Source organism: Dendrobates tinctorius, unplaced genomic scaffold, assembly GCF_039654945.1.
Source record: "Dendrobates tinctorius isolate UK_male_01 unplaced genomic scaffold, ASM3965494v1 ptg000126l, whole genome shotgun sequence".
Lineage (NCBI taxonomy): Eukaryota > Metazoa > Chordata > Amphibia > Anura > Dendrobatidae > Dendrobates > Dendrobates tinctorius.
This window is the reverse complement of record NW_027361794.1, coordinates 9,937,066-9,953,907: the sequence shown is the minus strand read 5'-3', so window position 1 is coordinate 9,953,907 and position 16,842 is coordinate 9,937,066. Positions and strand designations below refer to the sequence as shown.

General features: G+C 46.5%; 1 protein-coding gene across 1 annotated transcript in view; it reads right to left on the bottom strand.

Moving 5' to 3' along the window:
• LOC141047311 (uncharacterized) overlaps positions 1-16,842 on the bottom strand; it is a 75,434-nt gene that overhangs the window by 17,485 nt on the left and 41,107 nt on the right. Inside the window, exons 2-6 of the mRNA XM_073542371.1 lie at positions 11,885-12,034; positions 11,576-11,755; positions 11,369-11,492; positions 11,188-11,285; positions 9,950-10,040 (exon numbers count right to left, since the gene is read on the bottom strand). Coding sequence (XP_073398472.1) covers positions 9,950-10,040; positions 11,188-11,285; positions 11,369-11,492; positions 11,576-11,755; positions 11,885-11,977 — 586 coding nt within the window. The 5' untranslated portion in view covers positions 11,978-12,034. The remainder of the gene's footprint in view (positions 1-9,949; positions 10,041-11,187; positions 11,286-11,368; positions 11,493-11,575; positions 11,756-11,884; positions 12,035-16,842) is intronic.

Sequence of the window (16,842 nt, the reverse complement as noted above, 5' to 3'; positions counted from 1 at the left end):
GCTCTATAGCCATCACAAAATTATGAAGAACTACAGACGCCTTCTCTACCTCATCCACTGTTTCCAGCTTCAGTTTAGTGGCTGTGCTGAGAATGCGCCATCTGGAAGCAAGAATACCAAAGGCACACTCTACAGTTCTTCTAGTCCTGGTCAGATTTTATTGGTGTGGTCCAAGTCCCGGCTGGAGTAGGGTTTCAGCAGGTTTGGGCACATTTGATAATCCTCATCCCCAACCATTACAAATGGCTGTGGCGGACGTTCAGTGTGGGGAAGAGGCCGTGGCATGAGGAAATTGAAATGGTTGCCATACAACCTCCGGCCCATGTCCAAGTTCTTAAAAGCCTGGGAGTCAGGCCATGAGTACTGTAGAAAACGGTAATTAGACCTACCGGTAATTGTGTTTCCAGGAATCCATCCTGACAGCACACTGGAGGACGTCCTTCTTATCCGTAGTGGGACAGGAAACCACGAGAGTTCAAAAGGATCCTCACCCTTCAGTGATTTCACAAAGTAACACCTCTGGATGGATGCAAAACATAAACTTTATTTAAGTCAACATTTTTCATACACATGTTACATCACAGTTGTATGGACGTGTTTGTCGGGAGGGAACTAATAGTGCTGTCAGGATGGATTCCTGGAAACACAATTACCAGTAGGTCTAATTACCATTTTCCAGGTCACCACCTGACAGCACACTGGAGTAGTACCAAAGCATATTGGTCCTAGGGTGGGACTACTGCGTGGAGCACTTTTCTCCCAAACGCTAGTTGTGTGGAGGCCACGTCTATTTTACAGTGTTTAGAGAACATACAGAGACTGGCCCAAGATGCTGCTCTGCAGATCTGTTCTGCCGAGGCTCCCCCCCTCTCTGCCCATGATGCGGCCATGGCTCTAGTTGAGTGGGCTCTAAGGCTCCATGGGGGGCTTTGACCCTGTGCTCTGTACGTTGCGCTAATAATGGCTTTAATCCACCTTGCTATTGTGGATTTCGATGCCTTCTTCCTCTTATTAGGGCCACTGTACTGGACAAAGAGATCATTATCCTACCTCCAGGGCCTGGTTGCGTCCAGGTACCTGAGCACAGTTTCCCTGACATCCAGGTTATGGTAAGCTTTCTCCTTGCTATTTTTAGGGAACTGGCAAAATGAGGGGAGCACTACCTCCTGATTCATGTTCAAGTCTGAGACAACCTTGGGGAGAAAAGCCGGGTCGAGTTTTAGGACTAACCGGTCGTCGAATATTTGTAAGTAGGGATCTTGGGCCGATAGGGCCTGAAGTTCCCCTAGTATTTTAGCTGTCGTAACTGCCATTATGAAAGCCGTCTTCAGAGAGAGGTTACTGATACTTATTTCTACCCCTAGCTGGTATGGCTGTCTATATAGCGCGTTAAGGACTAGGTTAAGGTCCCAAGGAGGGACGGTCTTTCTTATCAAGGGTTTAAGCCTCTGCACAGCCCTTGAAAACCGGGCTATCCAAGGGGGTGATGATAGGGTTGTGTCGTAGAACACGCTTAAGGCTGCAATCTGTACTCTCAGAGTGCTGGGTCTAAGGCCCTTTTCGAACCCTGCCTGCAAGAAATCAAGGATCTTCGGGATGTGGGGTTGGTCAGTTTCGACTGTCGCCTCGCCACAAAAGCTGCAAAATTTTTTCCAGATCTTGTTATATATTGCTGCGGTCACAGGCTTCCTACTTGCATGTAGAGTAGATATGACTTCGTCCGATAGACCCCTTGCTCTTAGGACCTGCCGCTCAGGATCCAGGCTGATAACTTGAGCACTTCTGGCCTTTGGTGGAAGACCGGACCCTGGTGAAGGAGGTCTTTTCTTTTTGGCAGGAGAATAGGATTTTCCCGTGATATCTTCCTGAGTAGAGGAAACCAACTTCTTCTTGGCCAATAGGGGACCACCAATATGACCCTGGCTCTGTCCTCGTAGACCTTCCTGAGAACCCGTGGAATGAGAGCTAGAGGCGGGAAGGCGTACAACAGGCCTCTGTTCCAGGACTGTGATAGAGTGTCTATCCCAGTCGGGTTTCCCGCAGGCTTCAGGGAGTAGAAGGCTTTGACCTTTTGTGTTCCCTTTGTCCACAAACAGGTCTATTTCCGGTTGTCCCCAAAGGTTGCACAGGCTGCTGAACACCTCGTCGTTGAGTTCCCAATCTGTTGCGGTTATTCTTCTTCAGCTGAGGAAGTCCGCAACTTGGTTCCTGGTGCCTTCCAGATGTACTGCTGAGATTGAGAGGACCTCTCTTTCCGCCCACCTGAAGATCTGTTCTGCTAAGCCTTGTAGTGCTGGCGTCTTGGTCCGCCCTGGTGGCAGAGAAAGGCTACTGTCGTGGTATTGTCTGACAGTATTTTGACGTGCTTGTTCTTCACCCGAGACCAGGCGACGAGTAGTACCTTCCAGACCGCATGTAGTTCTCTGAAGTTGGAGGACCTGTTGCTGTCCTCCGGACTCCATTGCCCCTGGTAGTACTCTCCTCCGACGTGTCCACCCCAGCCATACAGACTCGAGTCCGTGGTTACTACGATTTCTGGAGAGTGAATCCATGAGACACCGGTTTTAGGTTTCTCGGGACGGTCCACCACAGCAGCGACCTTCTGACCCGGGGGATTAACTGTATTTTCTTGTCCAGTGAGTCCTGCCTTCTGTCCCAGGATGCTAGGATTGCCCGTTGTAGTTTGCAGGAGCGGAATTGACTACATCTGACACAGGAAATGCACGAAGTTATCAGCCCCAGGATCCTCATTGCGTCCCTGATCGATACCCGGTTCTTTAAGAACTGACGAATCTTCCTTGGCATGCTGGTCTGCTTTTCCTCTGGGAGATAGGACATTCTTCTTTCCGAGTCCAACATGACCCCCAAAAATGTTATTCTGGGCTTGGGTATGAGATTTGATTTTGACCAATTTATGATCCAACCCAACCTCTGCAGCGTGGAGATCGAGGACTGACAGTCGACTCTGAGATGGGCTGCTGAATCTGCTATTATTAAGAAGTCGTCTAAGTACGGGACCACCGTGATGTTTCGGGCTCTTAGGTAGGCCACTACTTCTACCATTAACTTTGTGAAGACTCTTGGGGCTGAAGCTAGGCTGAAGGGGAGGCAGCGAAACTGGTAGTGGTGTATCCTGCCCTCCTTTTCGACCGCAAACCTGAGATATTTTTGGTGGTCTGGGTGAATGGGGACGTGGTAGTACGCGCTTTTTAGATCAAGCGTGCACATTACCACCGCTTTTCCCAGCAACGGAATCGTGGATCTTATTGATTCCATCTTGAAGCGTTTGTATGCTACCCACTTGTTTAGGGGCTTGAGATTTATTATGGTTCTGGTCTCCCCCGATGGTTTTTTTTATTGCGAAGAGGCTTGAGTAGTGTCCTCTCCCTTCTTCTTGCGCGGGTACTGGCACTATTGCCTCCATTTCTAGGAGGTCCTGGATATCCAACCACATGGGGGAAGTCGGACAGAGCTGTGAGCTGGTCACTAAGAACCTGTTCGGGGGTAGGGAGTTGAATTCTATCCTGTACCGTTGAGAAATGACCTGTAGTACCCAGGGGCTGGTGGTGACCTACTGCCATTCTCCCCTGAACTTGAACAATCGCCTACTCTGGTGGCGTCATTTTTTTCCGGGAGCTAGACCCTGGGCAGGAGAAGATGGTATCTCTGCTCCTATTTCTACCCTCGCCCCCTTTGGGGTAGCTCCATCGACCTGACTTCCCCTTCCCTCTGTAGTCCGTTCTCTCGTTGTAACGGGGTCTACGAAAGGGCTGATACTTTCTACGTTTCTCTTCAGGGAACCCCTTTTTTCCATCTGACGCTTTCTCTAAGATATCATCAAGCACGGGCCCGAATACTCTCCCCCCCGAGAAGGGAATTGAGCACAGTTTATTCTTTGACTGCATATCACCTGACCAACTTTTAAGCCAGATAGCCCTTCTGGCTGTGTTGGACAAGGATTGGCTTCTGGCCGTGAAGCTAACGGACTGCTGAGGCGTCAGCCAAAAACCCCGTAGCTAATTTTAGCAAGGGAAGGGATTTCAGAATGGTTTCTCTCGGAGTTCTATCCGACAGGTGCTCCTCCAAATCCTCTATCCATAGATTCATGGAGCGTGCCACTGGTGTCGCAGCTATATTTGTTTTTATGACCGCTACTGAACTCTCCCAGGCCCTCTTTAACAGCCCGTCTGGTTTCCGATCTAAGGGCTCCTTTAAGCTTAAGGAGTCCTCGAACGGAAGGGCTGTCTTTTTTGATACTTTTGCCACTGGGATATCGATTTTAGGGACCTCTTCCCAGACCTTGACCTCCTCTGGGTCAAACGGCAGGCAAAGCCTGAAGTCTCGGGGGATAGTCAATCTCTTCTCTGCTTCCTCCCATTCGTCTAATATCATTGCACGTATATGGGTGCTTACTGGGAAGTCCAGCGAAGTCTGGAAGCGCAACCCCCCGAACATTTCATCCTGTGTTGAGAGGGTAGTCGGGGGTTCCTCAATCTGCATAGTCTGCCGCACTGCCCCCAACAGCTCATCCGTATCGCCGGATGAAAAGAGATATTTCCTCCCCCTTTCTGGGTGCTCTCTGATCTCCTCCTCCTCTGTGTCTGATTCGGACAGGATGTCTTCGAAAGACGTGTCCGACTCCCTCTGCCTCTTTCTGGATGCCTGGGGGTTCACCTGCGGGGTCTGGGACATGGCTAGGCCGGATACCGAAGCCTGTACTTCCTCTCCAATTATTGCTATCATGTTAGACATGAGCGTATCCTGTTCCTCCCCCATTATGCGTTTTGTGCATGCATCGCAGAGGGTCTTTTGCAACGTGTCCTTTAGCTTCTTAGAGCAAACTGGACACTTCTTATCCTTCCTCCTGGGCTCCTTTCTCTCTGAGGTGGAGGTTCCCCCGGAACACATAAAATAAGTGTTCTGTGGGGTCTGCCTTACTGGGGCCCTGCCATGACCTCATTTGAGGCTACTCACGTGACCCTGGCTCTCTGCTCCCGTCTCCGTCTTTGCCTGGCCCTCCATCCTGGATAGAGAGGCTTACTGTGGCTGCTTGCCTGTGGAGACACCGGAACGTGAAAGTGGCCGCGGGCGTACCGTTGCTGTCCTTCCTCCTGCTCCTGCCGCGCTGCCGATCCGATCCACTGCCCGAAAAATGCCCCCCTTCTCAGATGGTGCCGGCAACGCCTGTAACGCCGGGCGGTCGCATTTGATGATGCGACCGGAAATGACGCCCTGGCCTGGCTGACGCGCGCACCCCGGCCTGGATGATGCGGCCGGAAGTGACGCATCCTGGTCCCGGGCATGGCGCGATCCTGGCATGCCGCGTCCCACGGAGGGGAGAGAGGTGCAGCGATCCTCTGCTGGGGTCCACTTGTAGGGCCAGTGGACTCCATAGAGGCGGCCCCGGTACCCGTATATCGGTGGTGGCGGCGGCGTCCGGGGTCGAGAGCCCCCGTCGAGAGGAAGTGACCCCGTCTCCAGGAGCAGCACTACACTGGATGGGCTGAGGGACCCTGTGCCGGGTGTCAGCTGCAGAATTTTTGAGGTAGGAAGGGAAAGGCTGGGCCCCCGATCCTAACCATCTGCGCAGAGCGGACGTATCTTCCTCTCGTCGTTCCTATCCACAGTGGGACAGGAAAAAAACACTGAAGGGTGGTAGGGGGAGGATCCTTTTGAACTCTCGTGGTTTCCTGTCCCACTAAGGATAAGAAGGATGTCCTCCTGTGTGCTGTCAGGTGGTGACCTGGAAAAGTACTTTTTGTAGTTGTATTACACTGATCCACTTCTTTTGGGTTTGATTATCCGGATGTGTTTCCCATCCACCGCTGGGGAAATTGCAGACTGTCCAGAATTTGTCAGCTATTTCAATCCACTTTTCGGCGGTGGGCATAAATTCTGGACAGAGAACGTCCCACAAAGCCCGGCAGGTGTCCGCAACAATTCCCGACAAGGTGGATATTCCAATCCGGTACTGGAAGTGGAATTATAGAATTGTAGAGTTGGAAGGGACCTCCTGGGCCATCTGGTCCAACCCCCTGCTCAAAGCAGGATTCAATAAATCATCCCAGACAGATGTCTGTCCAGCCTCTGTTTGAAGACTTCTATTGAAGGAAAACTCACCACCTCTTGTTGCAGCTTGTTCCACTCACTGATCACTCTAACTGTCCAAAAGTTTTTTCTAATATCTAATCTGTGTCTCCTCCCATTAAGTTTCATTCTATTGCTTCTAGTCTTTCCTGGTGCAAATGAGAAAAAAGATGATCCTTCTACAATGTGACAGCCCTTGAGATATTTGTAGACAGTTATTAAGTCTCCTCTCAGTCTTCTCTTTTGCAAGCTAAACATTCCCAAATCCTGCAACCTTTCCTCATAAGACAGGGTTTGCAGACCGGTCACCATTCTGGTCGCTCTTTTCTGAACTTGAGCCAGTTTGTTGATGTCTTTTTTAAAATGTGGTGCTCAGAACTGGACACAGTATTCCAGTTGAGGTCTGACCAAAGAGGAGTAGAGGGCAATAATGACTTCACGTGATCTAGACTGTATGCTTCTGTTAATACAACCTAGAATTGCATTTGCCTTTTTTGCTGCTGCATCACACTGTTGACTCATATTCAGTCTGTGATCTATTAGTATACCTAAGTCTTTGTCACATGTGCTGTTGCATAGCCCTATTTCTCCTATTCTGTATATGCTTTTTTCATTTTTCTTGCCCAGAAGTAGTACTTTGCATTTTTCCCTGTTAAAAACCATTCTGTTAGTTGCTGCCCACTGCTCCAGTTTATTTATATCTTTTTGAATCCTCTCTCTCTCTCCTCTCTAGTATTAGCTATCCCTCCTAGCTTTGTGTCATCAGCAAATTTAATCAGTTTACCCTCAATTCCTTCATCTAAATCATTGATAAAGATGTTGAACAATACAGGGCCCAGGACAAAGCCCTGTGGTACCCCACTTGAGACATTCTTCCAACTGGATGTGCAGCCATTTACGACCACTCTTTGGGTCCTATCACTAAGCCAGTTTTGAATCCACCTAACAGTTGCCTTGTCCATTCCATACTTAGTCATTTTTTCAATAAGGATTGTGTGAGATACTTTGTCAAATGCTTTGCTAAAGTCAACATATACTATATCTACAGCATTTCCCTGATCCACCCAATCAGTGATTCTGTTATAGAAGGAAATTAAATTAGTCTGACATGACTTATTAATTACAAACCCATGCTGACTCTGTTTAATCACTTAATTCTTATCCAGGTGCTTACATACATGTTGTTTAATAATTTGTTCAAAGATCTTTCCTAGTATAGAAGTCAGACTCACCGGCCTATAGTTGCATGGGTCGTTTTACCCACTGATGTCCCATTGGTGGAGTCTGTTTCAAGAATTTTGCAAGGATTTTCCTCCTGTGAAACGTGACACCTAGACAAAGCATATCCATAAAAAACGCAAACGCATGCAAAAACGCTTGAAATCGCATACAAACGCTGTGTTTTTCGTAATGCGCATGCTGATGCGACAAAATATCGCAGCGTTTACAAGCGTTTTTTGCATGCGTTTTATGTGCGCACAAAACGCTGTGCAAAACGGCGCAAATGTGAAACTAGCCTAAAATTAGGGTGTCTGAGACCAGTAGTTCATTCCAGCCTGTCAGTATGGATTTGTGTGCTGTCCAGCTGGAGCAATCTGCTACCTGCTTAAGCCAAATGGAAAGCCCCAAACCCTAGTAAAACTTGAAGCATATTCCCACAAGCTGCCAGATACAGCCTTGTTTTCCTCTGATTCAGTCCTCTGTGCTCAGCTCCCTGCTAGTGTGTTTGTTTCCTATTGGGATCTCAGCCTGCTTACTGACTACTCTTGCATCTTCTCATTTTGTACTTTCTCTGCCCTCCTGGTTCTGACCCAACTAGCTGACTATTATTACCATCTGACACACAGAATAGCAGGTAACACCATGGCCCAAGCTTAGAGGTTTGTGTGTAAGTCCAGATTTATGTAGAGTGGTTAAAGGATGATGAGCAAGGCAATCCCTGGGATATGGAAAATGGAGTAGATAGTGCCAAGCCTTCTCGTGGTGGCCATCTTTTGATCTGCCAGGTGATCACCTACAGTGCTTCCAATACATTGTGTCTGCAAACTATTCCAGCAAGTTCTGCGTTCGGATAGCTAAGGCTAGTTTCACACTAGTGTATGGCAGAGCTGCGGAGGGATGGAGTTCTGCCGTGAAGCTCCACCCATGGCCGCACGTCCTCCGGTCAGTTCCGCCTATATCGGCATGCTGCCTGCGTACCCTATATTTAACATTAGGTAAGCAGGCCATGCCGATGTATGCGAATGCCTCCGCATGCGTCGATTTGCGGCTAAACGCAATGAGTTGCATTTTGTTGCGGTAGTCGCACCGTCAAAACGACACATGCGGAGGCATCCGCATACACCGGCATGGCCTGCGTACCTAATGTTAAAGATAGGGTACGCAGGCCGCATGCCAACGTAGGCGGAGCTTCACGGAGGTGGTTCAGCTGTGGGCGGAGCTTCACGGAGGAAGCCAGCAGCTCTGCCATACGCTAGTGTAAAACTAGCCTAAATGTATCTCCTTCCTTTCTTAACCTGCCATGTGCACAGAAAGTAGAGTACAACCATATACAGGGTATTGTCAGATTCAGGAGACGTTGGAAAATAATTTCTGAGGTCCATTAGTTTCCTATTTATCCTGATGAAAACTCTCTGGGTAATTAGAGTATGTAGCTTGGTGGCTATTGGCAATCTAAACTTTCATAAGGGCCAATATTCTCTGGCAGATGAGTTTTAAGAAGAAATATTAGACATTCATAGAAAGCTTTTTATAATAGTGCAGAGGTGAGTTGTCTTAAATTTAGATCTGAGGCATTGGAAGAGGTAATGGAGACCTTTTTTGCAGGCTACCAGGTACTTGTAGACTCACATAAGTGAGGCAGTCTGATCCCACCACCATCAAACTACCATACAAAACAAACTAGTAAAAAAGATATAGAATAAAAAAACATGTTATAACCCCAACAACAACATATGTTTGGGGGTAGAGCTCCATCACTAGACTGGAGTTGCACTTATTTATGGTGGACCATTGGAGCTACCGAGTTCTGAAATTAATTTATTGCTTCCCATATTGGGAGAGATTGTGCAGTAATCACAATTCCTTAGGCTCCAAAACGTAATGTAAGTTATGATGTTGGCTGATTCCACGAAACCAGGGCTCGAGCCATGCCAACACATCTCCTGCAGGTGTGAAAAAATGTATACTACAGCCATCAGCCATGCACTGCTTAGAGATATATCATGGCAGAGGTTTAATGTTTTTTTTTATTGTTTATCGCAATCTTGTTTGAAAGTAGTCGGTTTTAAAAGAAACGGAAAAGTCAGGATAATAGGAAACTGTCATGATATCGTACAAAAATTCACACTTGGCCGTCACTGTACATTTAATGTTATCGATCATGAAAATGAAGTTTGGCCAGAAAGACTGGACCTGGGTCTTGTAGGGACCATATGAGCACATTCAGCAGCACAGAAGGGAGAGAAGGTAGATTCATCCAATATCTCAGGGTTCTAGGAAGCCAACAGCATCATTACCCTCCGCTTTCTCTTACAGGCCCAACATAATACTTTTCTTCAAGTGATTTTCTCAGCACATTCTACGTATGGTGTAATTTGGGTTTGTACTTTACTGATCTGGGCAAGTAACGGTCAGCATCTTCTAATTTAGGTAGGTGAATCTTTCAGTTTGTAAGTCCCATAGAAAAGGGCTTTCAATGCCCAAAGTCATTTGAACAAGTTTTGGTGGAGGAGAATTTTGTGGTCTAGAGAAAAACTGGTGATTCCACAATTGTGATTTGGCCGGACTACATGACCGATAAAGCAGCCACACTGACTGAGAAGAATCTGTGACTTCTCTGCATTTAGTGGATACTACTCACCTGGGTAGTCATATGTAGGAATCTCCTCTTTACACCGCTCATCACCCCTCACATATGTCTCTGTGGTATTAATATGGGTCAGATCTTCACTCTGAAACAAATATTGTAAAAAGTCACAGACAGATGGAGGAGTCACGTCTATGATCAGCTCTAATCCTGCCATCTCCACCGTTCTCATTACACAAGTTCTGTGATGTATTAAGAGAAGCATAGAGTCTAGATCACATCAAGTAATTATTCTCGTCTACTCCTCCTTGGTCAGATCTCTTTTAGAATACTGTGTCCAATTCTGGGCACTACATTTATAAAAAAAAATTGAAAAGCGGGAGCAAGTTCAGAGAAGAGCTACCAGGATGGCGAACGGACTGCAAAATATGTGCTACGAGGAACGATTAAAGGATTTCGGAATATTTATCTTGCAAAAAAGAAGGCTAAAAGGAAACTTAATAACTGTCTACAAATACAGTGGGTACGGTAAGTATTCAGACCCCTTGAAATTTTTCACTCTTTGTTTCATTTCAGCCATTTGATAACTTCAAAAAAGTTCATTTTTTCTCACTAAGTAATATACACTCTGCACCCCATCTTGACTGAAAAAAACAGAAATGTAGAAATTTTTGCACATTTATTAAAAAAGAAAAATTGAAATATCATATGGTCATAAGTATTCAGACCCTTTGCTCAGACACTCATAATTAAGTCACATGCTGTCCATTTCCTTGTGATCCTCCTTGAGATAGTTCTACTCTTTCATTGGAGTTCAGTGTTTAATTAAACTGATAAGACTTTGTAAAGACACACACCTGTCTATATAAGATCTCACAGCTCACAGTGCATGTCAGATCAAATGAGAATCATGAGGTCAAAGGAACTGGCCAGGAAGCTTAGAGACAGAATTGTGGCAAGGTACAGATCAGGCCAAGGTTACAAAAGAATTTCTGCAGTACTCAAGGTTCATAAGCGCACTGTGGTCTCCATAATCCTTAAAAGGAAGATGTTTGGGACCACCAGAAGTCTTCCTAGACCTGGTTATACAGCCAAAGGGATGTCACAGTGTAGAGGGATCATACTTTTTCTAATTTACACATGGAAACCAGAGGAGCAATGGAATATAAGTGAAACTATGATTTTAAGTATAAGACATATAATACTGGTATATAAACCAAAACTGAGCACAAGACCCTCACAGCCGTCTACACATCACAGGGGAGATCTCATGACACCTTCTCTCCATCTACCTGATGATCCTGAAGAACATTGGGATCCTCTCGTTTACAGTCCTGTGGAAGAAGAAGACGGGGACATCTCTCTGGTGTTGTCCTCTTACTGGATAGAACTGGAGGAAACACATACAAGGACTGAATTTATTCTTTACATACAGATAATTATAGGCCGTGTGTATTTAGTCCTGTCTATTACCTGGTGATGTGAGGGGCTGGGGAACCTCCATCATGACGTCCTTGTACAGATCTTTGTTTCCTTCTAAATACTCCCACTCCTCAATGGAGAAATAGACGGCGACATCCTGACACCTTATAGGAACCTGACACATACAATGATACCGTCATCCCCCTGATCCCTTCATAGTGTTACTGTATAATGTCCCAGCATTCCCAGCAGTGTCACCTCTTCAGTCAGCAGCTCAATCATCTTGTAGGTGAGTTCTAGGATCTTCTGGTCATTGATGTCCTCATGTATCAGGGGGTGAGGTGGAGGCCCAGTGATTGGGTTCAGGGGTCCTCCCCAACCCTCAGACACAGGGTCCTGACAGCGCTCACTAGAGGTCTTCTTCACCACTATGTAATCCTGGATATGGAGAGACACATTAATAAATCTCACTACAGACATTTCCAGAGTCCTCACCTCTCCAGTTCTGTCCATCTGTTATTCCCATAGATAAGAATGATGTAATGTGACGTCATCAGAATCTCTCACCTCTCCAGTAAGCCGGAAGAGGATCTCTAGGGTGAGGTGTAATATCCTCTCCGCCATCTTGTCTCTGTCCATATCCATCCTTGATGGGTACATTAGGAAAATTCTCTTATACAGAAGATCTTCACTGAGAGGATCCGATATTGTAGAGACCTGAATGAGAAGATGAGCCGATGTAACATCATAAGAATCCAGTGTAATAATACAATTACTGGAGATAATAAGGGAAACATATGAGATTTATTATTTTACAGTATTTAGTTTCCTTCTTTACATCTACTAATAAAACCTATATATTTAGGCCACAGACAACAAGCAGTTTCTTCCTCGGAGTCGGCCGCTGAATACGTTCCTCATAGACTCATCTTCCATAACGCTAATTCTCGTCTCATTTACCGACACTGGAATCGGCATTAGCAATACTGCAGGAGATATTCATTACATGGGACAGGAGAAATAACTACTTCATGGTGAGGACGACATCTTCATCTTCTACTACTCTAGAAACATATTTGTCCAGAGTCGGTCACTGACTCCATCCCCACCGGCCGTCTATATGAAGGTTTCCCGTCTTCCCCGCACTGTAATCTTCTATCACATTAGATCTCAGCTCTGAGTCACACACAGAAGTTTGAGGCTTTTATAAAAGCTTTTTTGTCTCCACAAACACCATGGACAGAAATTATCTGATCCCAAAGTCTCCATGTACAGTGTTTTATGGGGTTTATTTCTGGCCTTAGGCTTTCCTAGATTACAAGAAAAACACCAGAAAAAAGCAGAAATTAAAATGTTTCAAAAGAAAATTGGCTCTAACAATTACTGCAAAAAGAAAAATACATTAAAAAGCAGAAGAAACATTTTATTAATTTTTAACAAGTGAAACTTTTTTTTAAACTCTTTTGGGCCACAAGTGAAACTTTTTTTTAAACTCTTTTGGGCCCCAGAACATAGATGTACACTGCAGGGACGGCACAGGTGCGGCTACAACAAAAACCCTGGCAGTTTAACCAATTGCTGCTGTGAAAAGCAAGCATGGCATCTAAGGATAGTTTCACACTAGCGTATGGCTGAGCTGCAGTGGGATGCAGACATCCTCCGGTCAGCTCCGCCTATGTCGGCATGCGGCGTGCATACCCTATCTTTAGCATTGGGTATGCAGGCCATGCCGATGTATGTGGATGCCTCCGCATGCGTCGTTTTGACGGTGCGGCAACCGCAACAAAATGCAACTCGTTGCGCTCGACGCTGTTTGCCGCACCATCAAAATGACGCATGTGGAGCCATCCACATACATCGGCACGGCCTGTGTACCCAATGCTAAAGATAGGGTACGCATGCCGCATGCCGACGTAGGCGGAGCTGACCGGAGGATGTGCCGCCATGGGCGGAGCTTCACGGAGGAAGTCAACGTCCCTCCGCTGCTCAGCCATACGCTAATGTGAAACTAGCCTAAGACGATGTGACAGAGTCCATCTGAATGCCCTCCGCCCCCAAGAACTCAATAGTATGGGGTTGCCTAATTACTACAATACTTACATGCCTAAAAATGTGCAATGTACAAAGGTCTATGAAGCCGGGACAGAGGCAGCGTCCAATACGTTACGTTTTATCACCCCCATACACATTAGACTAAAGTTACATGAAAGCACTGATTTTGGGGGGTTTGGCCGACCATATAATGTATTTGGGGGCCTCCGTACAGATCATGTCAGGGCAGAGAAGGATCTAGAATCCTGAATTTCAGAGGCTAATCTGTTTGTTCTTCCTGTAGATAATCCTCCGCTAGAGGAGTCTGGAGGCGACTCTCTTACAGACCACAGGAAAGCTGGAATATTTGTGTCTATGGGGGAGTCGGGAGAAATAGCCATCTGCCAAATGACAGTTCAGCCAACAGTTATCTCATGTGTATGGGGCCGTTAGTATTACACTGACAGGCAGTGATGATTACACGGCACTACAGTAGTACAGTGCATCACCGGAGCCATCAGAGGCTTGTATGTTGTATGATCGCACTAATCAGAGGGGTTTAAAAAAAGGTTTTCAAAAATTACCTTCTGCCCCAAGGAAAAGTTCTGTACCGTTTAAGTAGGCCCTCTGGATTGAGCTAAAGACCTCGCCCTGCTCTTTGTGCTATAATCTCTACATGGAATCCAGATTCCCACTGCCATTATATCTTTGCTTTCCTTCAGAACATACTGATGTCTCCCTCCTGGCACACAACACCATATTAATTCAAGTTTGCAATCAGATAGGCCAAAGGTCTGTATTTCTCACTTATCTCATCTGACTCATCACCAGGAAATTGTCCTCTTTTGTGCCCATGTAGCTCAGAATGAGGGGCTTCCAAACAGTACGATGCCCCCAACAGCGCCTCAGACAGTATTATGGCCACCACAACCTTCTACACGTAAGATGAGGACCTCCACTTAGAATAGAGGCCCTTACAGTCCACTACAGCCTCCTCACTCAGTACGAGACCCCCACAGACCTTCACTTAATATGATTCCCCCACAATTCAATTTAAAAAAACAAACCAACAAACATACACATTATTCAGCCAACCCCATTTCTGAGGTACTTTCCTCCGGTATGTGCAGTGAATACTAAGGCTCTATACTACAGGTGTGATGTAGTGACGTCCTTTTGCCTGCAGTTCTCAGAGTCGCAGACTCACAGGCGAAGGCTAAATGGTGGATCAGGAGCTTTTGACTCCATCATTCACTATAATATTCAGTCGTATTACCATCATGGGAATGAGGATATCACTGAAATTGAGATGATGGCGAAGGACAGTGTGTCCGATGCCGAGCCGTACAGAGCTCTCTCATTTCACAGGCACGATAGCGGCCACATGGGCTGTAGTAGCTCATCTGATGGCGCACTTCACCTGGCCACGGGACACTTGTGAGTCTCCACCACAGGAAATTTAGGACCCCCCTCCTCACAAATATGTCTTGAGAAAGGCATTGTAAAGCTGAAACGTCGATGAATTATCTGTCTTTCATTTGGGGCTGAAGCACCAATCTTTATACCTGTATATGCTCATCATCTGGAACTGATTGGTTTTTTCATGAACACTTTATTATGAATGCCAGAGTTTTTTAAATTTTTTGGAGCTTATCTAATGTCATTGTGTGATTGTTGCATGTCCAGAAGAATGGCTTCCATGCCGGAGTACATAATGAATTTGGATTGCATTCTACCAATATAGAGAAGTCCTGAGATCAGCGTCACGGGAGACTAAATACAAGTATTGCACATCCTCTCATCGTACAATAGGCATGTAGATCTGCTTTATCACTACAAATGTGGGATAATGGTTCACAGTATATTCCTAAATGGTCAAATGTGACCCCTATTCCATAATTAGAGATACACAAGAATCACCACACTTGTTAATTACTAAATAGTACATGTGGGATATAACTGATAAGAAATTATTCTGATATAGAAGCTCAGATATCTTGATGAAGTACAACAATTTGTGAACCCCATTTACATAAAACTGAGTAGCAACAGGTAGAGGATAAAATCCAAAAATGTAATCCAGAATGTGGCTGTATTCATAAAAAACAGGCATAGGAAATTTACCCATCGAGTCCCTTAGGGAATAGTGCATCCAGTTTAAAAATCATGTCACTTGCCTTTTGGAGGACCCATCTTTTGCGATCACCTCCTCTCATTTTGGGTTTAATCACCTCAGTGATTCAAAAGGAGATGTCTCCAGTGTCACCTTGATGTACACTGTTCACGTGTCTCACTAATGTCCCAACCATGGTGCATATCTGTCATGCCGCGCTCACCAGGAGGCGGGGCTTCGGTCCTGACGTCACTCCCTCTGGGACGGCAGTCCCTCCGGGGCCTCAGTCTGGTGCGCACGCGCAGCTCTCGTCCTAGGGGCTCCTCCTACACGTCACGTTTGCGCTTGCGCGCTCCTGTCAGTGCTGTCTCCGGGTCAGTCTCCTCTATGGTAATGGAGGACCTGACCCGGAAGCTGTAGTGGTCATGTGCTATATCAGGCCATCCTCCCCTATGGGAGGTGCCTGATTATTGTTGTGCTTCCTGGCTTGGTCTGCTTAGTCCCAGTCAGGCCGTGCGCTGTTCTCAGGTCCTCTGCTCTGTCTGGTATTCTATTGTGCTCCTAGCACTTGCTCTGAACTTTTACGTTGCTTCATGCTCAGTAGTGCCTCTTGGCACACTCTAGTATCCTGTCTCTGTCCCTTGCTCTGTCGTACCTCCTGGTACACTCTGTCCCTGTGCTCTGTAACACCTCCTGGCACGACTGCTGCTCCATTCAGTACTCTGTCGTGCTCCTGGCACGCGTCCTGCTTTGTTTACCTCCGGACGTATTACTCGCTATACGCCATACGTGCTCACGGCTACCGGTCTCGCACTATCTGTAGTTTGCGCACTTCCGTGTACACTCCTTGTGTTCCTGGTACCCAGTTCCCATACACCCATCCGTGCCTCCTGTGAGCCGCCCCTCTTGGTACTGGCTGTCGCAGTTCTGACCTCTGCGGTCCTGCCCCTTAACGATCCCTGTATAGGGGTCGGTCATCACCTGGCGTGCTCGGCCCAGGGGCTCCAGATCCGCGACCCAGAGGGTCCACTCTTAGACGTTGTCTGCTCCTGAAACGTCACAATATCACCCAAATGCTGCCCTACCTTCCCCCTAAACTCCCGCTTGTTCTTGGGGGCATCATCTTGGGGGCATGTTCTTGGGGGCAGGTTCATGTGGCCACATATAAAAGACCTGAGGTTTAACAACTTTTTAAAGTTTTTTCCCTCTGGAAAAAGGATTTACCCATGGAGGAAATTGAGAAAGAGTTACATGGTCTCATCCAATTACAGGTACAACATTCTCCACATCTAAAGAAACCGCAGATTCTTTTATCTAGCCAAATCCACCTGGGCGCAGGTTTTTTACAGAAACTGTGCACTAATTGGTCCTTAATTGACCA